Source organism: Crocuta crocuta, unplaced genomic scaffold, assembly GCF_008692635.1.
Source record: "Crocuta crocuta isolate KB4526 unplaced genomic scaffold, BGI_CrCroc_1.0 scaffold317, whole genome shotgun sequence".
Taxonomy (NCBI): Eukaryota; Metazoa; Chordata; class Mammalia; order Carnivora; family Hyaenidae; genus Crocuta; species Crocuta crocuta.
The window spans coordinates 2,078,296-2,105,688 of NW_027530984.1; the positions used below are offsets into that span (position 1 = coordinate 2,078,296).

Below are 27,393 nucleotides of genomic sequence, written 5' to 3' on the forward strand. Positions count from 1 at the left end.
GGTGAGTACTATGTCCAAAAGGGCATTGCATAAATGATCTATTACATCTTTCTTAGGCATTATCGAAGATGGGAAAAAAAGAGCTAACCCCCACCCTGTCCTAGCTTTTAACAATTGTCCCATTGGGAAGGATTTATTTATTAGTTAATTTTCATTTTCTTTCAGCATAAAGAATTGAATTATGAAAAAAATGAAAAGTTGAACAGGTGAATTTTGATGGAGAAATAAGCATAATAAGTAGAGGTAATGACAAGGAAGACCAACCCATCAGTGGACTTAGAGCCTGGGACAAACCAGAGCAGCCTGCTTGGACACTCTGATGAAATAATTTGGTAGAGAGAAACATAGGGACGGACCTGAACTGAGAAAAGAAGGCTCCAAAGACTATTATTTTGAATGAAATAAGAACAATGCAGAGAAAAGTCTTTCTCCTACTAGACATATATAATGCACATTTGTCTTGATGTGTGACTAGAAACATCTACAGAATGCAACTGAACTTGAAGATGGAAAAACTTGAAAGAGAGGGGGGAATAAAGACATCCCACAAACACTTAGGATATACTCAGGCCCAACTCTCGTGGCAATAGGACTTCCTTTTGCAGAAATAAAAATAAAAACAACAGTCTCAAATATATACAATGTATAAAACATAACATGCAAATCCAAATCCCAAATATATTCCTCAAAAGTAATTTTATTAGCATGATATATGCCTAGAACTTGGTGAACTACCAGTGTAAAGTGGTCTCCGTAGTAAAGTTGATTTTATTTAGGTTTAGGAACAGATATGTTTAAATATTCAATATGAAGGCTATTAACATTCAGAAATGGCACCTTGGAAGATTATGCAGAGAAACTTGGAAACTGGCCTGAACTCATTAGCAAGCTAGCCCTAATACAGTAAAAAAAGAAAAAAAGGTTGCAGGTTGACATAACACTGATGTAAATGTCTATTCTTATAAACATTAACATTGAAAAACACAGTCATAACACACATTCGTTGATATTCAAACCATTCAAACCAAAATTTTAACCTTAAATTTTCCCATGAAAAAATATTACTGATTTTTTACACAGCATGGATGACTTGAGAATCAAAAAAGGACATTTTATACCTGATTTTATTGAACCTAAAGCTGACTTTGCTAGCTACTTTTACTCCGTGACAGTGAAATCTCTGTGTAATGCTGACATGCACATAACTGATACCCAAGTCTAAGAGAATTTTCAAATTAGATCTTCATTTTCTGGCAATGTGATGGATTCAAAATATATTAGTATCCACTACTATATTTACCATCTTCTTCAGTCAGTACACTTATGGGTACGCTCCGAACTCCTTCACCCCTGAGTGTACTAGCAGACACCTCAATCTTGTAGTGGGTATATTTCTTCAGTCCTAAAAAGAAATAAAATAGATAGGTTAAGACTTAGAAAATATCTTTTAATAATAGGCAAGCAGCAAACTATTAAATGCCTCTTAACTGTCCAAAAGTAAAAATTAAATGAAAATGTAGTTCTTTCAAATATTAAGTCCTATTACAAAGACAAAATGGTATAGGATAAGGATTGACATAGAGTATCCCTTCATGTGACTGTAGTAAACTCCTAGCTTATTTAACCAAAAAGCCAGAATTGTCATACTTGTACAAAATGAATCATACTTACCATTTATAATATAGAAGCAAGCTAATATTTTGTGGCCACACTGTCAATACAAACATAAATGTGCAACATTAAATATTATTTTTACCTTTAACGCTCTGGGTCAAAGAGGTTGTATTTATAGTTCTTTCCTCATTTCCACTACTTCTCCTGATATAAATTGTATATTTTTGTATGATTCCATTAGGACTACTTGGGGGAAGGAATGATAGCTCAATCTCTCCAGAAGATATATTTTTGTAAGTAATATTTTCTGGTGCACTATCTGGCACTGGGAAAAAAACAAAAATATAAATGTGTAAAATAATTCCATCCTTAAAATACTTTCTGAAAAAAATCCATTTTGCTGAAGTTTTGACCCAAGTACAATAGAATATGTATATAAGAACATTCACTAGAGTGTAATTGTAATAAACAGCCTAAATGGAATAAGATAAATGTAACTTATACACTTAAAACCATATAGAAAAAACCTCATCTCAAAAGAAAATTCATACTATGAGTTTACATAATAATGCTTATAGATTATATTTTTTAAATTTTTTAATGTTTATTTATTTTTGAAAGAGAGAGAGAGACAGAGTATGAGCAAGGTAGGGGCAAAGAGGGAGACACAGAATTCAAAGCAGGCTCCAGGCTCTACGTTGTCAGCACAGAGCCCAATGCGGGGCTTGAACTCATGAGCCATGATATCATGACCTGAGCCGAAGTCGGACGCTTGACCAACTGAGCCACCCAGGTGCCCTTAGATGATATTTTTATTAAAATATTTGAGATGTTATTAAGCTATCACTGCAGATCACATAAGTGGAAAAAAACTGAACAACACCTAAAAATCAATTCTGCCTTTCATTAATAATAATAATAATATATAAAAAGTTAATAATTAGTTTTTGTATACAATAAGATGTATGACAAGGCAAGGAATCCCTCCTAAGTATAATGTTGCACATTATGATCTTGCAGGAAACCAGTCTCCTAAGGATACAGGATATCATTAAATAAAATACTAGTTTGACGTATCCACCTACTAATGTTCTTATTGTATTGAATGCAATGGTCACAAAAGGGTTCTCTACATATGTCCAAATACTAATACTACATGTGCGACTCTGATTCTGGTCAATATTGAAATAGATACTCTACGCTGAATGACTCTCTTAATTAAAACAATTAAAACCCTTCATAAAATTAAAACAAACTTTTATTTAAAGGAATCTCAGATTTGACAAGAAAACTGGAAATCTGTGGTGGCCAAAAAGCAAAAGCAAAAAAATTACACAAAAAACACAAAGTAGGTATCCTGAAATGGAAGCTGGAACTAACACCAGCTTTGTCTGTGAGGGTACTGGTCAATCCTAGTGAAGCCGAGTCTTTGCATTAACAGTTGTGTGGAGTGCCAGATAAAGAACTAAAAGACTTGGGCCAGAAGAAGAGTAAGGGATATCCCTGCATAAGCCAAAGGAATATCCCTTTGGAAAACCAAAAGAATGCAATTTCAACCATTTTACTGGACAATTCAAGGGGGACCTTGAATTCTTCTGCAGAGTACCACAGAATTCAGTGTGAGTGAGTGGTAGCTGTGGCTCTTGTGCAATGTGGTGTGCTCACCCACAGGGAAGGGGGAGTGAGAAGTAAACCCACCATGCAAAAGAGGACAGAGGAGAATTTATTTTCTCACTGCTCTCTGGATGAAGACGTGAAAAAGAAAGAAAAATTATGCAGTTTTGGGACTATTGGGAATATGCCTATTCCTATGTCTCTGTGGCTCAAATCCATGCTACCTATATAGCCTGAAAAAAACCTTCATTTCAGAATTTAAATTAAATTGAATCTGCAATCCTGAGTTGCTACTATTCAAAAGCAACTAATAGAAGCAAACATAAATCCTTTCAGAAGGAACTAACTTAACTTCAATGCAGGCCACATAAATCTATCACAGGTAAGTTTCAAGGAAAATGTGCTGACTGATAGCAAATTAGGCACCAATAGACAGCAAAGAAAACAGAAAAAAAAGCCTCTCTCTCTCTCTCTTTCTCTTAGACACACACACAGACTTCAAAAGACTTCAGATATTGATATTACCAAAAAATAAAAATATGAATGTTTAATGTATGTCAAGAGATCAAACAGATTTGAAAATATGAGCAAAGAATGATTTATTCTTTAGATAATAATAAATGATACATATAGCCAAGCAGATCTGAAAGAGAACCAGATAGGCCTTCTACAATAGAAAAACAAAATAACTGAAATTAAATTATTTTGATGTATAAAAGAGCATATTAGATAGAGATAGAAATTTAGTGAAAAGAACGACAGTATTGAGAAATTATCAACAATGGAGCTTAGAGGAAAAAATATGGAAAATATAAAATAGCACATAAGAGACATGGAGCATATACAGAAGGAGTTTAAGATAGATAACAGAAAGGAGGAGGAAGAAGAAATATTTAAAAGGTAATGTGTGAGATTTTCAAAACTGCTGAAAGATATCAAAGTTCAGGTCAAGAAATCTCAATAAGTTCCAAGCAGGAATATATTTTAAACCAATCATATTTAGACACATATTGTAAAACCACAAACACCAAAGAAGAGAAGATCTTAACAGCATCAGAAAACAAAACAGATCAGATCATTGACATAGGAATGACAATTAGACTGACAATTGACCTCAACTGAAAAACAACTAAATTCTATCCCCAGAAAAATGAACAAGAGCAAATAAAAACATATTCAGACAGTCAAAACCAAAAAATCCTCAATGAATAAATTATAAAAAATGCATTTTAGGCCAAAATAAAATATTTCCTGGAGAGGAAAGACCATAGCTGCAAAGATAATGGTTTAAAAATTGCCTGCATGGGAATAGTAACGATAGTAACTAATATGAAGGGTTAAACAATATGAACTATGTAAACATTATTACCATTATAAAGTCCTATTATAAGAGTATTTCCTTTCAGGGAAACCTGGGGTGGCTTGGTTGTTTAACTATTTGACTTCTGCTCAGGTCATAATCTCATGGTCGTGGGTTTGAGCTCCACATTGGGCTTTCTGCTGTCAGCCAAAACCCACTTTGAATCTTCTGCCCCCACCCTCGCCCCTCCCCAACTTGTTGTCTCTCTCTCTCTTCTCTCTCTCTCTCTCTCTCAAAATAAACTTTTTTTTTTTAAAAAAAAGAGTATTCATTTCAAAAGAAAGAATTGAACCTGTTTATTGGCACTCAAAATATAATCGATATAAAAGTTACAACTAATAAATTTAATGAGGTAGAAAAATAAAATTCAAAAGCCTTGAAAATGTAGATGCAATACCACCTGTCCCCAGCTGTTACCTGTTATAAAGGGTATTGCATCTAAGGCACTCTTAAGAGGAAAAACTGACAGGGACGCCTGGGTGGCTCAGTTGGTTAAGCGTCTGACTTCAGCTCAGGTCATGATCTCACAGTCTGTGGGTTCAAGATCTGCATCAGGCTCTGTGCTGAAGGCTCAGATTCTGGAGCCTGCTTCAGATTCTGTGTCTCCCTCTCTCCCTGCACCTCCCCTGCTCATGCTCTGTCTCTCTCAAAAATAAATAAAACATTTAAAAGAAAGAGGAAAAACTGACAGAAAATGTTGATGTTTCTAAGGCTTTGGGAAGAATTATAATTCAATACATAGTTTAATGTAGCAATATAGTTCACAATATAGTCCTTTTGCATACACTCAAAATCGCTAGTACCTTCCCAAGACAACTAATTACACTGAGAAAAACCCTCAAAAACTACTCTGAATGCTTTCTCAACCTCTGTCTCTAAGAGAAATCTTGGACCTGCTTAGAACATTATATCTTAGCACTCTTGGGTAATAGGTAGTCATTCGTTTTTCTCCTACAATCCCTATAACCATAGAACCTGGGAGTTGAGTAAATGTATTTATTGCTCATCTTCGCCATATCCAGATCATTTCTCCTTCCTTCTTCCAAAGAACTCTTGTGCTACCCCTTGGTGCCACCTTCCTTAAGACAGTCATCTAGTGATACCATGCCACTTCTTCAAACATCTCAAAACTTTTATCACCTAAGAGGGAAGGAGGGGAGGGGGATGGGTTAAATAGGTGATGGGGATTAAGGAGTGCACGTGTCATGACGAGCATTGGGTGACTTATGGAATTGTTGGATCACCATATTGCACACCTGAAACTAATATAACATTTTATGTTAACTGGATTAAAAATTAAATCTTTAAAAAAAAGAAAAAACATTATCACTGAGATGACTGGACTTCCTACCAGTCTTAAAAGATGTCAACATCAATGCAAATGATCTTTCCAATTCCCTGGATTCTGTATTCCTTGATCTCCATAATTCCAATTTTTCCTCCACCTTACTTTAACCACTAGCATTTTGGCCAATACCTGAGACCTTGTTATTACCAGTGTTCCTTTCTTTGGCAACACCTCCTGTCTTTCCAGTTTACTGACTTTTGTACTGACCCTCCGAAAATTCTTTAACTCTTATCCAATCCTCATGGCTCATCATCTCCCTTATGTCCTCATCCCTCTTCTTACTCAGGCAAGAGCCCATCATTTGCCACTAAAAACAGTCACTAGTAATTTCCGTCAACTCCTTTCTCCATCTTGCTTTCCAGCAAAATTCCAATTTGGGTTAAACCAATCTCAGTGCTAGTTCCATATCTGCAATGAACAGCTGAAAATATCTAAACAAAACAAAATTCCATGCTAACTAGCTTTATTTAAATTTAAACCTCAAGGAGCGCCTGGGTGGCTCAGTCGGTTGAGCATCCAACTTCAGCTCAGGTCATGATCTCATGGTTCGGGGGGTCTGAGCCTTGCGTTGGGCTCTGTGCTGACAGTTAGCTCAGAGCCTGGAGCCTGTCTTTGGATTCTGTGTCTCCCTCTCTCTCTGACTCTCCCCTACTCATGCTGTCTCTATCTCTCTCTCAAAAATAAATAAAACATTTTTAAAAATAAAATAAATTTAAACCTCAAATATCAAATGAATTTTTCCACTGCCCGTCAACCTATATTTTACTTTAGTCAAGTCTCCCCTCTGCTACATATGTTTTCACCATCTTTTCTGTCCACCATCATCCAATATCCCTCTTTCTTATTCAAAGCTGATAAACTTGCTTCTCACTTCATTGAAAAAATAAGAACACTCAGAAAAGAACTGCACTATCTTCCTACCATCAATTTTCCTTTAATTACCTTCTCTTACTCCCTTCAAAGTCCTAGCCCTGCATTTCTTTTTTATTTAAATTCCAGTTTGTTAACATACAGTGTAATATTAGTTTCAGGAGTAGAATTTAGCGATTCATCACTTACATACAACACCCAATGTCTTCCTTAATATCCATCACCCATTTATACCATCCTCCCACATCTCCCCTACAGTAACCTTCAGTTTATTCTCTATAATTAAAACTCTGTTTTCTGGTTTGCTTCTCTCTCTCTTCCCACCCCTCCCCATGTTTATCTGTTTTGTTTCTTTAATTCCACATATGACTACAATCATATGGTATTTGTCTTTCACTGACTTATTTCACCTAGCATAATACTCTCTGGCTCCATCCACGTCACTGCAAATGGTAAGATTTCATTCTTTTTGATGGCTGAGTAATATCCCATTGAATGTGTGTGTATGTATATATATCACTTCTTTATACATTCATCAGTTAATAGATATTTGCCTAGCCCTCCGCTTCTGTGCTAGATTAGATTCTATTCTATCTAGTCTGAGACTTTAGAATTGAAGTTATTCCCCCTCTTTTGTGTTATTGATCTTTCTCTCTTTGTTGAATTATCCCTATATTGTATACATGTGAAAACACACACATTATATCACAGCAAAAGAAAAAAAAAGACAAAAGACAAAGCAAAAGATTCTCTTGTTCTCTCAACTATTGCTCCATTTTGGGCTCTATTTCACATCAAAATTCCTCAAAATCTGCCTTTACTCATTTTCTCCCCTTTTAAAATCTATCATTCTGTCTTAATCTCACTTTAGTTAGGCATTTTCCGAAAACCACTAGCAAGCCTCCTCGGGCATAAGGTTCCTCTATGTAACAGACATCACCTACTCTCCCTCAGGTTTCCCTCAGGAATCTGACAAAAGACTTGACTAAAAACAAGTAGTAGACCATAAAATCTATGACGCAAATGAATGGTATGGCCATAGACCACCCCTCATACAATGGAAATGAGCCAATCAGGAAAGGACATCCCAGCACCTAGAACTATTAAGCCAATAAAGGTAGAACCTGAGAAGGAACAAGTGGAAAGGGGGGGGGGGGGCAGGGAGCTGGTGGCCAGAACCTTATAAAACAAGGACCCTTGCCTATAGTTGCAGGCATTCACTTTCGAATGTCCCCTCTCAGTAAAGAGAACTTTCATACTATTCTTTCTTTCTAATGTTATACTCTAATAAACTTTTGCCTGCTGCTCATTTTGTGTCCTTCTCTTCATTCTTCGAAGCCATGAGACAACAAATCCTGAGTGTTGTGGTAAGTAATACTACAATAGCACCATTCACCCAGATATTCCAACCAAATACCTAGTAATTAATCCTGATTTTTTTCTTTACTCCCAAATCCAACATCCAGCAATGATCTTCCAAACTGCAAATCATATCATGTTCTTGTGATAATTCTTCAATAGCTACCCATTACAACTAACCGCCAAGCCTCTTATAATGACACCCCAAAATTTGCACAGTCCACCTTTGCCAGGCTGTCTCTTCTCATCTGCTAATCTCTCCCCGTAACTCAGACTACTCCAAGGAAAGAAATGCTCTGCTCTCCCTCAACTGCATACAGTATCTTTCCACTTTAGGAACTTGGCTATTGCTGTTCTTCCTTCTGGAGCACTTATCTTCCTCATTCTCATCTAGTTTACTCCTATAGATTGTTATGTCTCCAGGCAAATATAGTTTCTTCGGACAGGGTTTCTCCCAGTCCTCTACCTCAGATAGCCTGCTTACTAATCAATAACTCTCTCTTCTTTCCCTGATTTTCTTTTCTTCCTAGAATATACTGGTACCAAAGTCATATACAGTTTTTATTTACTGTGAAATTCCTAGAATGTTAAATTCCAAGAAAGTAGGGATTTTGTCTTATTCACTGCTATGTCTACAATGTATATGATATGGAATCCACAAAAACCTGTTCAGGGAATAAATAAATATGTTCAACAGGACATAAAACATATTTAAAAATAAGACAGAAATTCAAAGCTAAGCAAAACAAGATTGAACTGAAAAGCTCTTTAATTGCAAGGAGAAAAGGAATGAGTAATGCTATGCTTGAACTTTATAACTCAGTATAATTTCTGATTTTGAAAAATTCTCACTGGAATTTGCTAAGTTGTCCCGCTGGAGCTGTGTGCCTATCACCAAGAGTCAGAATATAAATATGTATCCCTGACCCCAGGCTGATATCCTTTACATTTTTATTCATGTATCCTTAGGGGATAACCAGGGCTGGGTTCAGGGAAAATAAAGAAGACAGACTTGATGACTCACTGATTTGGGAGCGTAATGATGCACTTAAGAGTTTTCTGAATGACCACAGTGTGTCCAATTGGAGAAGTATTGTGTAAAATAGAGAATTCATGAATAAAAAGCAATTGTTACAAGCAGTTGGGATATGCTAAATCTATTTAAAAATAAAAATAAAAAATAACTTTGTTCACAATAATCCTAAAAGAGGAAGTGAGAAGTTACCTGGAGTGTGCCTAAAGATTGTTGTTTGGCATACACAGTTTTAATAATATGTAGAAAAACTTTTAAATGCTATTCATTAAGTAAATTTATAGAGTCCTATACAAAATTTTGATCAATATGTAAGTTACTATCCACTAGTGGTTGTTATCCCAAATCAGACATACTCAAGGCATTTTGGTAAAGGTTTAGTATAAAGAAAGTTATGTCTTAAAAATAAAAGATAATATACAGAGAACCTCTAAAGGTAATTTGTATAAGTACTTAAAGTTCTTTATGTGATTATTGAACTCTAAGTGAGAAAAAATATGAATTGATCTCATTTGTTTGTCAACTACACATTCTATGCTCACACACACACTCATGAGATCAAACTTGTATTGAACTTTCTGCTTGAATACAAGAGTAGTTTACTTCTAGGCATTAGTAAACTCCCCAGTCAAAAGAGGCGTGTGAACAAATTATTGATTTGTAACAAGCAGCATTAACACATTACTAACTACATCCCTCAATTTCTCATGGAATAATATTGAAAAGTGGGCTCTTGTTTTTTATAAGATGAGTAGAGGATGAATTTATTTTATTTAATAAGAATAGAAAGCCCTGGGAAGAGATAGACAGTTGTTCTTGAGTACATCTTGCTTCAAATGACACCTTGAGACTACTCAAAATTCGAGCTTCCTCTTATGCAAAAAGAGCTAAAACTGGTGTAGCAAACATACTGAAGGAAGAGTCACTAATGTAGACTTCATTGCCCACCATTTCCATTTAGATGAAGAATGCAAAGACATTGAGAGTACCCTCAGATCAGAGAGCTAGAAATGAGAAGTATGGACATTGAACACTATCCCTATTGTCAGGCCTGTTTTGCTTCTGAAGAGTCTTAGCGTCAAAATGACCCTATAGCCACCCAAATGGGTGAGTTAGTGAGCCCTCGTATAAGTTATTTCCTTCTTTATTTTTCTCACTCACTCAGGACGCTTATCTCCAAGTCCCAACATTATTTCTTATTTACTCTGATTTTTGAGTCATTTCACTCAAGTATTTCTAGATCTATAAAATAAAGGGTTCTGTGTATTTTCTAAGACATCTTCTAAAACTAATATTCTCATTTTTAATTACATGTCAAGATAAATTCTTACAATCACTTAAGGGTTATTATCCCTGCCTTAGAATTAAGCTCATACCACAGATAATAAAATGAAAGTGTAATTAATTTTCTAATACTAAGTAAAAGATTGCAAGTGTGCAGTAACTAGCAAAAAACAACAAAAGATTATTCTATAGATAATCATTAAGATAAGGTATTCTTGATGCTGTGAGCATTTAAGTAGTGAAGTATTTGATAAGCAGTCGTGCACCTAGTGGTTATTTCATATCGTAACAGTCACTTTGAGAGCTCTTACTTTCCTTCCTTGTACTGTGCAGAGCCCAAGAAGCAAAATATCACTGCCAACAGTTAACAGAGATCTTAGATATATTTTATATTTTATCAACTTTGCTGATGGCTTCTAAAACAGATTGTACTGTGACAGGAAATAGTCTGATGAATTTGGGTTCCAATTCCAGCTTATCACTTACCAGCTGGGTGACCTTAAGCAATTAAATATCCACCAGTTGATTTTAACTTTAGGGGGTTAGAAATTCAGTTTCCTTTACAGTGCCATATTCCCAGTAGGGCTTGACATATTGCAAATATTTTTTGAATATTTATTGAGGGATGAACCTCTCAGACCTGTTTTTCATTAAATAATATCTTAATGCTTTATTCTAGAATTAAAAAGGTAAAAGCCAATAACAGAACCCAATGCATTTTGTAGGTGTTTAAAATATGCTTGTTTCTTTCCTTGACCCAGTGTAAAATAAAGCTAGATCAGGTAAAGAGATTTTTTTTCTTACAAAAACACTTACTTTAGGTACAATACCTTTAATAAAAGCAATGAAACATGCCCGTATGCAGTTTAACATCCGTTAGATCTCATCTTAAGGGATAACTCTTAAAGCTATAAAATGTTCCTTTCATTACTCTTTAATTTTTGCAATTACAACTATTGTCATTCTCTATGGGCTCTTTTGTGTCATCTCATTTTATTAATTTCAGTGACCAGTGTCAAAAGGTACTCGTGGTCAAAGATAAGTTGCTTTACTAGGTACCTAGATCCTCAAGGTCAGAGACAGGGCCACACATATAGCATCTAGATGAACCATGTGAAATTGCTGGTTTTTGGCCATTTATGACCGATAGGAATAGTAATTCTACATGGTTCAGCGAGAAGCTATTCAATAAATATTTAATTTATTAAAAGTAGGAATAAAACAGTAACTTTACACTTAGTTATTAATTCTCAGCATAAATTACAGAGTTGGCTTAAGAGTGATGCTCCAATATATGATTATAAACATAAAATAAACAATAAACTAAGATCATTAGGCAAAATATCTTTTCTTTATGCTATTTGTACTTCCATCACTGAAACTGAAACACAAGTGCATAATTCTTGCTTCCATGATTTCCTTTAGAAGGGATATTCCTCTCCCCACCAGCCCAATGACTTTGACAACATCCATTCTACCCTATTCCAAGGTAAGATCCAGGTCAAATGCTACCTCCTGCCTCAGGCTTAACCAGGCATGCATGTTCTGTGCTCCCACTCTGCACCTCTTTCTATATACATACCTCATTGGACTAGAGGAATCTACTCTTTTGAGTGTGTCTCTGCTTCTACCTAATTTGAAAGCATGTGGTTATTCAGCTCCAATTTTATAGGTAAGAATATTTGGTTTCTCAAGGTCTTTCATTTGAAGAACTCACTGATACTATTTTGGAGTTCCTGTATATGTATATCAGACTTTAAAATTTTACACAGTAGTGGGGGGGTGCACCTGAATGGCTCAGTCGGTTAAGCCTCCAACTTCAGCTCAGGTCATGATCTCACAGCTCATAGGTTCGAGTCCCACATAAGGCTCTGTGCTGACAGCTCAGAGCCTGGAGCCTGCTTTGGATTCTGTGTCTCCCTCTCTCTCCATTCCTTCCCCAATCATGCTCTGTCTCTCTCTGTCTCTCAAAAATAAATAAATGTTAAAAATTTTAAAAAGTATACAGTAAACCTTTTCCCATACTTTACCAGAAAAAAAAAACAACAGATAAATTTCTGGGTTGTACAAAAAAAGAATAAGAAATTTTATGTTATTTAAAATATAGACAATATGACAATTGTCAGCCATGTTTATTTCATTACTATGTATTATTAAACAACAAGCAAAAAACTTACCAGTCTCAGAAGTCCTTACAGAGAGTAAAGGAGATAACTGATTGCCATGACCAAATCTGGTATACGACCTGACAGAGATGTTATAGAGGGTGTAAGGTTTTAAGTCCTTTAGAATTATGTCTGTGGTTGAGGTGTTCTTCATAAACAAGGTATCCCTATTTTTATAGAGCACTTCATAAGCAACAATAATCCCATTGGGTTTCTCAGGAGGTGACCACTTCAAATTTATTTCACTTGCATTAACATCAATAACTTTAACATCTTGAGGTGATGATTCTGGTTCTGGAGGATGAAAACAAAATTTTAAATACATGTATTTTTTCATGCTTATTGCTTTAGACACTAAAGGCAGCATGAGATAGAAGGCAATAAGCATGCAATACCACTTGCTACTTTTTATTAAAATTGCACCTGATATTCTTACCATCTTCTGGAGTCCTCACAAAGATGTCATTTTCTTCAGACAAAGAACTTTCTCCAACATGGGTTGAGGCAGCCACTCTCATTTTATATTTTGTGTATTTCTTCAACCCTATAATGACAACAGGTAATTTGTTTAAAGATTGTTAAATAACATTCTTACTTTAGGACCATTTGACATAGGATTAGTGAAAATAATTTATTTGGGAGGCTGGCTCTCCAAGTCAGTTTCCTTATAATATAATAAGGAAAAATAAAAATAATTAAAAAATTAATCTAAATAAAAATATAATAAAAATCCCATTATTCCAAAACTCCTTGGGCTTGAGGGTATTTCCATGTTGAGGATATTTGAGTTCTTTCTGGAATATTAGGGCAATTACCTGAAGCTGAAAAAATTATTTTTGGCACATTGCAAGGATTGTGTTGACTTGGCACAAACACCAGGTCAGCTGAGTTCCTTTCGCGGATTTTCACATTCATTCATTCAAGCTTATAACACTCTATTTCAATGTACCAGATATAAAGTTCCCTGTGTTAGATATATACCAATGATACTTGTAATCTGATGATGTCATTTCTTTGCAGATACATACAGATAAAGGAAACCATTTAATCAAGTTATTTATGCACATATTTTTCAAGATATCCATGGCTGCCCAGCATAACCAAGTCTGAAATGATGCAGCCTGTGTCCTGCAGTGTTAAGGCAGAAAGAGATGCATATTTTCGTCAGAACAGAAATGTTTTAAAAAAGATTCTTCTACCTGTTATGAGAAAGCTGTTATCTGTAGTGGTCATCTGGAATGCTCTGTTTGTATCCAGTTCCATTGCATAAATTGTGTAATGAGTTATTTTTCCATTGGGATATTCTGGAGGATCCCAATATAACAAAATAGATGAAGAACTAATATTTTTATAGTTTATAATTTGAATGGAGCTTGGCACTTGTAAAGAAGAATGAACAATTAATGTGAATAAAATAAAAAAAGTATTATAATGTAAAAAAGTAACTATTTCAAAGGAAATACATTCTTACCTTGCTCACGTGTCCTAACATTAAGAACCGTTGGTGGTCCTTCTCCCATGATGGTGAAAGCAGATACACTAATCATGTGCTCAGTGAAAGGTACAAGTCTCCTGATAACATATGACAGCTGCTCAGCAGTGATGTCAGTGATATACAGATTCCTTGCCATTCCTATTTGAAATGAGTTAAAAAAAAATCTCATGATCAAAATTATTTTTCTTCACAGTGAAATCTTAAACTTGATTTCACATTCACCATTCATTTCTCCATGTACTCATTCATATGAAATAATAAAAAATATGTATAAATAATAAACATGCATAATTAATAATAAATACATCTGGAACATGAAATTAATGTTTTGAGACAATATAACCTTCTTAAAGGGATGGGCTAGCAATTTTATTAAATGAAAGACTAGGTAATATACCAAATTAAAATGTTATAAGTCAATGCTATGTTGCACTGTGAATGTTATAGAAATGAGACTTTAATTCGGACTCAAAAATCACCATACCTGTATTAAAGCCCATGGAGTTTTAAAGCAAGCATGCTTGGGTAACTGACACATAAATATGTCTGAATAAGGATTACTAATAATGTTATTTTTTTTATTAAGAACCTGTGCTTCCAACAATGTTAAATAAAAATTAGGCCAAACAAAGTACTAAAGGAAATATCTGTATCAGAAATTGTAGGCCTCTTAAACACTAAAAAGTGTGGCTCGTCTTTGCACAGGAAAAAAATGGATCAGTAAATGAAAAAAAAACACATATTGAATGTAATGTGATATTTTTGACTAATTCTACCATCAATAAAAAAGCACTTCTAATTTGGAATGAAACAACAACTAAATCAGAAAAAAGGAATGAAAAAAATGTTCTTCTAACTTAGTATTTTAGAATGGCCAGAGTCATTTAGATCTGTGTTGTATAACCAAGTATTTTTAATTTGCTATGTATGACATTCTTCTTTTAGAAACAATAAGATCCATTGACCCTGAAAAGCAAGTGTATATACTAATGACATCACCACGTCATTGGGGTCACCTACACCTGTTTATCACCCCATGCACTAGGTTGTAACTTTGTGACCTATTTACCTTTAGTGACATTTGAAAACCTATTAGTCAAAAGCTGCAGAGAGTGTGAGGCCTGTAAATGATTTGAAGATATGTTAATCCCTCCCCATCACACCTGCTTTGGCAACTGTAATAACTGATTGTCTATGCAGCTTGGCCAGAGACTCTAGGGTGCTACTTTCTCTAGGAGGAAGGTCAAATGGGTTAGGAGGGGCCAGCTCCTGCCTGTGTGGCATATCCATTTGCTGCATGAGGTTATCCAACAGTTGAAGAAGAAAAAAATCTGACTCCACAGCCATTAATAATTCGGTTGAACTCTAAGCTAAGGTTCATATCTGTGCTAGCTAGTACTGGGGGGTTGAATATGCTTCAATGAACATAAAAATTGTACCTACCAACTGCTGAATGCTGGTCTTCAGCTCTATTCCTCGCAGGAAAGTTATGTGGACGACTGTTGTATATAGCTGAAGCTAGCGAGTACAGGTCTGAAGATATCTCTGCTGAACCCTCAAATAATTCTGCCATTGACTCTACTATGTTCACAGTTTCTGGAGCCATGGGATCATTTATATACTGTAATTAAGGACAGACATTTACCATGACCATTTGTAATAGTTACACTTAATGACTTCACTCAAGTATTTAGTTAAAAAACCTAGTAACTTTGGAATCACACTTTTCAAAAAGATAATATTATTTCCATGACTACTGTCTCCATTACATTCCCAGATTTCATTCTAAAGCTACTAAATTCCTGCACCATTTTAACACATTCTGATCACTCAATTATCTTAAGAGATCAATGCCATAATTTGGAATGAAGGAGATACTTGTTTCTGATTGGAGTTACTTTATTGTGAAATTCGACAACCTCATACAAAGGTTTCATAACTAGACTATTTTAAAACTGTGCACCCTCAAAACTAAGTGTTTTAGGCATACTGCCTTATTAAAATATGTTTGGCTTCCTTATCTGTGTGTTCTCATTTGTATATGAGGTGTGAGAGGCCTGCAAGCCTGCTCGATACATCAATAATGTTAGTTTATTTATAATCAGTGAAGTTAAAGACAAGAACAGAACAGCATGGTAATAGCTTTTAAACAGCCCCTTCAAGGCTCTCGACCTAAAGAATATTTTAAGTAACCGATTGCTACTAGATCCCATAATGTACTTCACACATGTCAAGTTCACCAAAGTAACAGATACTAAAATGAAAACACCAGGGCACATTACAGATAGATACAGTGGGAATTTCTATTTGGATAGCAAGATGACTCTCTCCCTTCTCCCTCCCCACATAGCATAACTGACTGAGGAAAGAGTATTTGGGCCAAATAGTATTAGGTGTTTTGTGTAGTTCTTCAAGCTTGAAAATAAGACTAAACATTAATCAAAGTAAATGTTGCTTTAAGAGATTTAACAACCAAATGAAATATGCAGACTCCGGATTCTAATTAGTATTTATATACCTACCAACATCGGCTTTGAAGATAATCAAGGAAATCTGAATATATTCTAGATATTAGATGATACCAAGACAATATTAGCAATTCTGATAGTTGTGGCAATGGAATCACTGTATGGGCCCAGCATACTCCCACTGCACTACTCTGCTAGGAATCACTGTATGAACTAAAATGTCCATGAGTTTTAGAGATTTGTTCTAAGTTAGGCATGTAGGAGCAAAATGAAGTCTTGACTTTATCTTAAAATATATCCAAAGCAACAGCAACAATAGGAAACAGCTGACATAGAATGGCAGGGTGTTAATTACCGAATTCAGGTGATGGGCAAATAGGGGGTTATTACATTCTCTACTCATATGTGTTCAAAATTTTCCAAGATAAAATCATTTTGAAAAAAAGAAAAAAACAGAAAATACTGCAAGAACTACTCGCTTTTGGTCTATTCCATTTCAAGTTCTGCTTCAAAGCTCACCTCCAAAAACCCTTTTTGAAAAAGAAAGTTATTTTATTCCTTCCCAACACCCTCAAAATCTATAATACATAATAAAGGCTTTATTTATGTCCAAGTTTTGGTACACTTGTCTTTTAATTATCTAATATTTGTAGGAGGGGTGTCTTTAGTCTTAGAGCCAAAAACAGGGTTTTTACTCCTAAATAACGTCAATGCTCAGTATTTTAAAAAAAGTAAGAGTGCTCAGGAAAAATCTCAAGAAGGCAAGGAATTTTTAGGCAGTTTGTGTAATCATCAACAAGGGCAGGTCATTTAAATACAACTTTTCTGAGAGATAAAAGAATAGAGAAAAGATCTAAGGAAATCTCTAGTTCTCCAAATGGTATTTATAAAATAAAATTATCCAAATCTTGTTACATTCTTAGCCAGAAAAATACTGTAATGAAAAGCAGGGGGGCACCTATAAGATCTATTCTAAAAATGTTGTGGTAAAGAACTCTGGATAGGGAACTCTATATCGGGCAAGCTAAAGGTCTTCTATCTTCTAACGGCTCAGTTCAGCTCTGCCTCCACAGGGGAATCAGGGAGGGCATGAATCACAAACACATAATTCAGAGATGCTCTGGTATTCCAGTCAATAGTTTATGCCTCAACCACACAGCTGTTTCCACTATCAATCAGCCATTCTTTGAGAATCTATTGTGTACAAAGCACTACAGAAGGTACAATGAGGTAGTACAAACAAATTTCCCATGAACTATAATTTTGCATTAAACCTCCCAATATTTTATACTCCATGTCAGATAAACTACTGAAAGTTGAGCCGTAGCATCGCATCAATTAGCTAAGTTAAGCATCTCTATTGACAAACTGCCATTTAATGTAAAAGCTGACCTAAATAATTCTGACTATCTGAATTTCTCCCAAATTCTGGTATTTCGGAAAGTCCCTCCCTAACTAGGGCAATGATTTGAACATTGGTTTTGTAACAATCCACAATGTTATTAGTTATCACTGAGAGGGCCATGCCATGAATAGTTTTCATACTTTGCCTCTTTAAAAAGGCATGAAACAAATATTTTATGAGCAAAAATAATGGGAAAGAACTACAACTTAAGCAAGTCATTGGAAGGGGCTGAAGTGATGTGGGAAATGGGAGAGAAAGAGACCCACTGCAACTCCGAAAGGTTTTACACCCACTGAGTTAGTCCAGGGCTCTTAACCTAAGCACTACTAACATTCTGTGTTAAATAATTTTTGCTGTTGTTGTAGGAAGTTTAGCAGCATCCTTGGTCCCTACCCACTAGAAGCATCTCCCCAGTTGTGACAAAGAAAAATGTCCCCAGGAATTGCCAACTGGATGGCAAAATCTCCCCTGGTTGAGCACAACTGAGTTAGGGAATGTCACAGTTCATCAACATGAAAGCCTCTCGTATGCTGCCCAGGAATCTTTGGAATTTATGTGAAAGAAGTAGAAGTTCTTCGGAGTTAAATTCCTAATCCATCTGTATAAACCAACCTGATTCTATGTGTAATAACCTTCATTATAGCTAATGTGGTTTTATTTTGTTTTTTAATTCTCTATTATATCTATCGAGTTAGACTCACTAGAGAGAAGTCTACTGGATTGAATTAATGAAACATCTGAGTTATTCTTAAGAAATGCTTCTATATTTTATTATAGACTGTAACATGATTTATGCTGTTATTAAGCAGTGGTAAAAAGAAAAGTTTTCAATTAGCATGTGCTTGGAAACCTAATGGATATTGCACATTATTTGGGTGACAAATTCTTAAGGCTTAATTCCATTTCTGTTCCTAATGGTCAACAAGGTAAACTTTATCTCAAGCATTCCTAAACTACTCTTGAATCCTGTCAGCTTCATTCCATAGCAATCGGTCAAGCATTTAGCTGGCTTTCTTCTCAGGTTCACGAATGACAAATATTGATATAATTGTGAAACATGACAGATGAAAAGATGTATCTGTATGAATCTCAGAAATTTGTAACACTAGGCAGCAAGATGGTGTCTTTGGGGAAGAAAATGCCCCAGGATTGTGCCAGAAGAACAAGTACAGGATGAGATCTGAGTGTGAAATTCAACTTAAGAGTAGTCCATGGAGAGACAACGTTAGGGTTTTACAGACTTCAGTCTCGGTGGAATGAGTCTTATAAAGAAATTAATTTTATTCTTTGCATTGATTGAGGTAGGAAATGAACATCAAAGAGAAAATAGTTCTTCTCAATTTGGATCTAATTAAATTACATACGAAACACTGTTCAGCTGATTAAGAGGCTCATTGATAAACTCGAAAATATACACAGGAGACTAATCAATAATATGAAGGATACAGAAACCATAGCTGATGAGCAACTGAGGATGTTAATTCTTAGGGAAATCATGGCCATCATTTTCAAATGATAAAAAATGAAATCAGGGAGCCTGGGTGGCTTAGTCAGTTAAGCGTCCGACTTTCGCTTAGGTCATGATCTCGCAGTTTGTGGGTTCGAGCCCCATGTCGGGCTCTGTGCTGACTGCCAGCTCAGAGCCTGGAGCCTATTTCAGAGTCTGTGTCTCCCTCTCTCTCTGACCCTCCCCTGCTCGGTCTGTCTCTCTCTCTGTCTCCTAGAAACAAATAAAAATATTTAAAAAAAAAAAAAAGGAAATCAATGTATATTGCTATTACTATTACAAAGACTAACTTTGAAAACTATGTGTCAAATGTAGTGCTAATTAGTTTCACCCATGTGATATCACTTCATTATATCCCAAAGAGATAGATATCAAGAGCTCCATTTTACAGTCATCTGTTCAAGTTCACAAAACTAGTCATAGCAGAGGTAACCACACTTCCCTGGTTCCAAATTCCAAGCTCAAAGCTACTATAATCTACCATGTGGGTCTAGAAAGGAGACATGGGACGAACTGATAAACCTTAGAAGACAAATAGTTCAGTTCAAACAGTTAAAGAACATGGTAGTTTCTTTTTTTTTTTTTTTTAATATTTTTATTTATTTCTAGGGGAGAGAGAGAGAGAGAGAGAGACAGCGTGAGCAGGGGAGGGTCAGAGAGAGAGGGAGTCACAGACTCTGAAACAGGCTCCAGGCTCTGAGCGGGCTGTCAGCACAGAGCCCGACGCGGGGCTCGAACTCATGAACCGCGAGATCATGACCTAAGCGAAAGCCGGACTCTTAACCGACTAAGCCACCCAGGCGCCCCAGGTAGTTTCTTATTCATCTGTGTATTTTCTGACCTAACAGAGTGTCGAGTACATTCTGACCTAACAGAGAGTCATTGGGCTGGATTCCCAATGATTTATTAGGTATGTTATACATGAGATTCATATATAAATTTGGAAGTTGAAATAAAAGTCTTCAAACCCTGAGATTAAACTTTTAAATATATTTTTCTAGTATTTCCTTAAATATTGAAAGTAAAATCTTATACATATTTTAGCATCTTTCAATAACCTCTATTTATTAACAAACAAACCAACCATTAGAGGACACTGGAAATATAATTTCAATAAGGGCAATAAGATCAGATCAAGCCTACCATAAAATGATTATAATTTAATACTTCTTAGGTTTCATCATAATGATAGACATGACATACATCATCATGATATACACATAGTGTTTACCTCTAAAATCACTAAATAGTATTCTTATACTGCTCTGATAAGACTCAATTATTTTAGATAGTATCTATTGACATTCTGCTATGATACTGAGGAGTCAGATTTCTCAAATAGACACATACTTTCTCCATCTGTGCTCAAGTCTTATTTGGTAACTTCTTGAATTTAATACAGTTAAATCTGGAAGGGTTATTCTAATAGATTTGTGAAATATAAAATAATTGGCTGGGAGACTGTGGTGCACAGCCTCTCAGGTGGTTCCCCCCCCCACCATTATTCCTGCCTCCAGCTATTCATGCATTTGCATAACCCCCTCCTTTTGCAAGAGAAGGATGATTTGCATATAACCAATGGAATAAGGCAAAGGTGAGAGGATCTCATTCCCATGATTTCATTACACTATATAGATTCTGCTTCCTGGCTTAATGAAGTAAATGGCCACGCGGTGACAATCCTTGTGGCAAAACTATGGGAGGCCTCTATGAGCTGGAACTAAGGCTAGTCTCCAGTCAAAGAGCCAGCAAGAAGCTGAGGCCCTCAGTTCTATAGTCAAAAGGAAATTAAATCTGCTGAACCTCTGGTGAGTCAGATGAGAACACAGCACAATCAGCCTTTGTTTTTTTGTTTTTGTTTTTGTTGTTTTTTTTTTTTTGCTTTTTATATTTTTTTACATTTTTAACAGATTTTTTTAATTTAATTTTATTTTTTTACAGATAGTTTATCACAATCAGCCTTTGTGTTTTTGTTTTTGTTTTTGTTTTTTGCTTTTTATATTTTTTTACATTTTTAACAGATTTTTTTTAATTTAATTTTATTTTTTTACAGATAGTTTATCACAATCAGCCTTTGAATGCAGCATTATGAGACCCAAAGTAGAGAATCCATCTAATTTGTTTGGATTCCTGACCCACAGAAGCTGGGAGATAATAAATGAATGAGTTGTCTTAAGCTTGTGGCAAGTTGTTACACAACAATATGTTTGTGACAAATCGTTATACAACAATAGAAAACTAATGTAGTATAATAGTAAGAGTCCAGGCAAGGGACTGTGCAATCTTGGGCTGGGATGGAGACACAGGAATGAAATATGATGTATTAAGGTCACCCTTTGGAGGTAATAATAACTGGCTTAACACTGAATGACTACCGAATGCTAAGTATAACCATAGTCAGAGGTAGCCCTGTGGTGTTGCATCTTTATGACAGAAAGGATAATGGTGCCATGATCTGAAAAAAAAAAACCAAAAAAAACAAACAAACAAACAAAAAAACCAGGCATGTAAAAGGCCTTCTAAATGCTTAGACAATGATCAAAAATCTGTGGTGTAATCCAAGGGGTAAAGGAATTCTAAGCCTAGTTGTTTGGTATCTAGGCTTCAAATTAGTCTTTCTCTAGGACTTTTTCTTAGTAACTGATACTATTAAGTGCCTGGACAGACTTTCTTCTTGTGTGTCTTGTGGAAACCTTCATAGATCTCCATTCCTGCCAAAGGATCTCTGTCTCGTATCTGTTCCTCATCTTAGCTTTGTCTCCTCCTTCTGATCATGAATCAGGCCATTATCCCCCCCAGAAAAGGATTTTTGTTTTGTTTTTATGAGGGAAATGAGTTTAGAGGTGATAAACCCTGACAGAACCTCCCTAGAAATGACTGTAATTATGAACAGCATGCCAGAGCAAGATCAGAGTAGAAAGCAAGGCAAAGGAATCATACAGGTGGGAAGCTGTGATTAAAACTGTGAGATCATCATAAGAAGGTGTAATGCGAGACACCTGGGTGGCTGAGCCGGTTGTGCATCCAACTCTTGATTTGTCCTCGCATCATGATCTCACAGCTCATGAAACCGAATCCCACATGGAGCTCTGCACTGACAGTGCAGAGCCTGCTTGGAATTCTCTCTCTCCCTCTCTCTCTACCCCTCCTTCACCCCTCTCTTTCTCAAAATAAATAAATAAACATCAAAAAAGTATAATGAGGTGGCTGAAAACAGAACTGTCTGGAATATCTTTACAATGAAGGAGTTAAAATTATAGAACTGGCTTTTTCATTTTTTTTTATTACACAAGACCAAAGTTTTACAAAGTTACAGCATATGAAAGTGGAGGAAGCACGAGGGAGAAAAAGTTAAAAAGCTGGAGACTGGGAGGCCAGAAGGATTGATTTTAGAGGAGGTAAGGAAGATGGGGACCCGTAAAAATATACAACAACCTTATTTGACACTTACAAGTCACTGGTGAGTTCTAATAAGATTTCAGGGATTTAAAAGAATTCTTGGGAAAGGGTGTGGAAGTTATACTTTGAGTAGTATGAGTGAATGAAAGGGGAGTCCTTACTATGTATCAAGGTCAAAAAAAGGGTAATAAATGAATACATTAAGCCAGAGATTGTATCTATTATCTCCTTTACTTCTCACCCTGTAAGGTGGGTATATAAACCCTGCTTTTAAAATGAGGGCACCAAGTCTCCAGAATTTGACTTGTCCTAGATTATAGAGCTAGAAAAGGGGAGAGCCAGCGCTAGGACCCAAGTCAATTGGGATTTAGAGCCTCTGCTACACCAGCTTCCTGAAAGATGAACCCAAACAGCTGTCACATGGGAAAGCAGAAATATCAATAATGGGCCTGATCTAATAAAGAAAGATACCATCATAGAAATAAGGAGAAGTATTGTGTGTCTTTTATTGAGGGAGGATAAGGAAGCTAATTATGAATGTCAATCAGGGTGAAAGTTTCGATGCCATAATTAATAATCACAGCAGGTCACAATTGTGTAGCATAGCACTTACCATATGCCAGGTATAGTTCTACCTCTTTTATGCACATTAACCCATTAAATTCTTATTAATAGCTTTGTCATAGGGACTCTTATAATCTCTGTCTTTGAGAAGAACAAACTGTACAGATCAGAAGGCTAAGGCCAACTAGCCATGATGGCAAAATAAAGGCTTAAACCCAAGCATTCTGTCTCCTAGGTGCATGCTCTCAATCTTTCTACTGTAGAGCTCATTAAATGACCAGGATTTAAACCCAGATTTATATGACCCAAAAGCTCATGTTCTCTTCAGTATATCACAGGGATTACAAGCCATGTCGTCAGAGGCAGAATCACAAAGAAGCTTTTCTAGAACTCTTAGCTTCAAGAGAAAAACAGGTGTGGCTGGCTCTTCAAGAGATGTCATTAACAGAAGTGGGCGACCTGTCACCCAGTCCTAAAACAGCTAACTATCTAATTTAAGACTATCTTAGCAGGAACAAAGGTTTAAGCTTTTGCCATTTTCCTGAGTTGTCAACTTGAGTATTAAAGTATAACTCACATCTTTTGCACACAGAAAAGGAGTAAACATAGGATTGAATTTTAATAATGGGCTGGAGATGATGAACAATTTGGAGCAGTAAATCCTGGGCAGCCAGGGTGCATTGAGCCCATAGTAACCTCAATTTTCAAGTAGGTACAAGAAGTGGAAGAAGGCTGAGACTAGAAGCAGAGTGGACAATATGTATGGAGAAAAATAATAGCACAGCTAGAAAAAACAGTCATTCTGGACCAAAACAGTAGAAGCCAATTGCTGAATAGCCATCAGGTAGTGCCTGAAAGGCCCAATAATGGCTGTACTCACTGGTACTAAGTCCATTTATTTTTGTACCCATTTCTGGACATGACTAATCTGCAGGCTTATAGGGCCCTCACAGCTGAATAGCTGGCTGGGTAAGGTAAATTAAGACAGGTAAGGGAAACCAGTGAGACCTATACCTCTAACAAAAACAAAGGGGAAAAAAAAGATTTCCATTGTGAATAATGGCAAACACATTGTCCTCTTATTTTATGTCTATGAAGGAGACTTCATCTCCTTTATTTAGTCATTTGATTTCTTTAATCAAACATACTCTGTTTGGTTCTTTTCTAAAATGAGGTAGCTCTGAGAAAATTAGTTTCCAATGACTGAACAGGACAAGGCTTTGTCAACAACCAGTAAATTACGGTGCCTTTCATTGGCAATCATTCCAAATTGCAAGCATAGCCTAGAAGGAGTGTTTAAATCATAACTGGAGTTTCTAAACAATTCATTAACTGAATTACCATAATAATACTCTCTTATGGAAGCACCTTTAGTCTTGCTTAATTGCTCAATTAACATTTTTATATGCTGAAAGAAGATAATAGCACTTAACTAATAGTATATATTCTAAAAGTATATATGACCTGGCTAGATGATCAACATAGCCCAAATTTACTTCACTTTGTACCATGATGCTTATCACAGATTTTATGTTTGAATGCTGGAAATTTTCCAAATTAGGAGGGCCAGAACCAAGAAGAAAGGGCTCACCAAGAGGTGAAATGAAAGTGCAATACCTCATCTTTTCCTGTGAGCAAAGTGTTTTCCAAAATTACTCCTGTCTCTGAAACTAACACTTTGACTCGGTATTGGTTAATGATTCCATTTGGTTGTTGTGGTTTCTTCCAAGTAATTCTTATTTGTGTAGCTTCTAATTCTGCGAGTTGTAAATCAGATATTGCACCTGGAACTAAAAAAAAAAAAACGAATAATGAGGTAAAAATTTAAAACTATAAGTTTTAAAAATTCCTTAACTTCTTAGCTCACAATTTAAGATTTGTAAGAAAGTCTATTAGAAAATAGACTAAAACAATTTACTATTTATTAAAAATTGAATATGTATAAGATTCTTTAAAGACGGGTAAAGTTAAATTTCTACATATTGTTCTCAAAAGTGTAATTAAGAAACAGGATAACATGGAATAATTTCCTCAAATCAAAACATCATACTATTTGCTTGAAATATATTCATTAATAAAATAACTTCCCAAAGAAAGCTGTTTATGGATGATTAATGCACAGTAGAAACCTTGCAGGCTTTATAAAGATTGTAATAACATATCGAAAAACAATATCAATAAGACTTTGAAAGCAATGAAATGTAGTTGGTAAACTCAATTAGGCTGTCTTTTACCTTTTTACATGAGGTTGTTTGAAGAGTTGTTTGATTTTGGTCTGCTGGCTTTACAAATGAATTATGTGAGTTTCTAATTTTGGACTCCCTACTCTTGCAGTAGTAAAGAAAAACAGAAACATACTAACAACTGGTTAAAATAAAGCACCCAGTACTTAAACAAATTCTAGTTAGAAAGTGGCCAAAAGTGACATCAGTAAACCTCCCAGTGCTCCCAGTAATAGATGGAGGATAAAGATGCCCTCAGCTTTTGTCTCCTTTTTGTTTATAGCTCCTTGTGTGATTATTATCTAATAATCTATAAAGTTTGCTGATCTATAAAATGGGTATAATTATATTCTTCTTATTAATATGCAAGGTTCCTGTAAGGAACCTTGAATGAAATGTTCAGGAAAGAAAATAATAAACCCCTTTATGATCAAGATGTGGTAAAATACTGAATTCATTTCCCTAAGCTGTTTCACATTGGTATAGTTTTAGCAAATGTCATTTAGAACAGAGGCACATTAGGCGTATCATATAAATGGAGAATGACCTTTTTTCCCTTTTAAGATAACAGAAAGGAACTGAAAATTAATGTCAGAGCTCCCATAAATATTATTTAAAACTAGTGAATGTAATTATGCTTATGTTAACCATATAAGAAATGTATGGAGTTTTAATTCCATAGATTGAGGCTTTTTCTTTGTTTCTATAAAGTAATCATTAAATAAAAACCCTAGACATTGTATTAATATAAATATTTCTAACTGTTTATAAATAGTTGATGGCTAGATGGATGAGTCATTCTCGCCTAAGAGCATATTGTTTGATTGCTGCAACCAAGATTTTCATGTTCAACATGGTAGTAAAACCTGTGCTCAAAAAACTGGGAGATAAACATGAAATGGATACACCTGTATTTTGCTAATGCTTTTTTTTTTTTAAGTTTATTTATTTATTTTGAGAGAGACACAGACAGCAGGAGCAGGGGAGAGACAGAGAGAGAATCCCAAGCAGACTTCATGCTGCCAGTGCAGGGCTCAAACCCACAAAGCTGCAAGATCATGATCTGAGCCGAAATCAAGAGTCAGACACTTAACAAACTGAACCACCTAGGCACCCCAATATGCTAATTCTTTAAGTCCCCTTTTCTAAAAACATTTCAGTATATAGATATATAGAAAGATAACTGTTTAGTTATCTCTCTAGTTATCTTGGGGGATCTCTCCCCACAAAATTTCTAATCTGAAGGAAAAACAGTTTGACCTTTCAAGAGTATAGGAAGAGTTCTAGACTAGGACCCCATAATCACTGATTCACTCCATCATTCAACAGACTGAGCTCTCATCTTTGGGTCACTGTTCTGGGCATTTGAGGATAGAGGGAGTAATAAGATAGATAAAACTTTTTGCACAAGTCACCTCTTTCATAAATTTCTTTTCATTAATGTATATCCTCCCTAGAGCTTATGTTTCTATCATCATATTTACCAACACACATTTTTTCAAAGGCAGATGAACTTTCATGTATATGGTGATTAATGTATAAATATGTATTATTTATATATAAATATTTCAATGTATATTAAAATATATAAATATATTTATTATATTATATAAATATAGAATAATATATTATTTAATCAACTGGAAGAATAGTAGCAGTTTCTTTATCTTCTACTTTATGATATTT

At 35.4% G+C, this 27,393-nt stretch overlaps 1 protein-coding gene across 1 annotated transcript in view; it reads right to left on the reverse strand.

Moving 5' to 3' along the window:
- PTPRQ (protein tyrosine phosphatase receptor type Q) overlaps positions 1-27,393 on the reverse strand; it is a 188,623-nt gene that overhangs the window by 144,052 nt on the left and 17,178 nt on the right. The window contains exons 9-16 of the mRNA XM_077770183.1: positions 25,103-25,275; positions 15,586-15,763; positions 14,119-14,280; positions 13,847-14,026; positions 13,084-13,191; positions 12,660-12,941; positions 1,757-1,939; positions 1,301-1,402 (exon numbers count right to left, since the gene is read on the reverse strand). Of these exons, the coding sequence (XP_077626309.1) occupies positions 1,301-1,402; positions 1,757-1,939; positions 12,660-12,941; positions 13,084-13,191; positions 13,847-14,026; positions 14,119-14,280; positions 15,586-15,763; positions 25,103-25,275 (1,368 nt within the window). The remainder of the gene's footprint in view (positions 1-1,300; positions 1,403-1,756; positions 1,940-12,659; positions 12,942-13,083; positions 13,192-13,846; positions 14,027-14,118; positions 14,281-15,585; positions 15,764-25,102; positions 25,276-27,393) is intronic.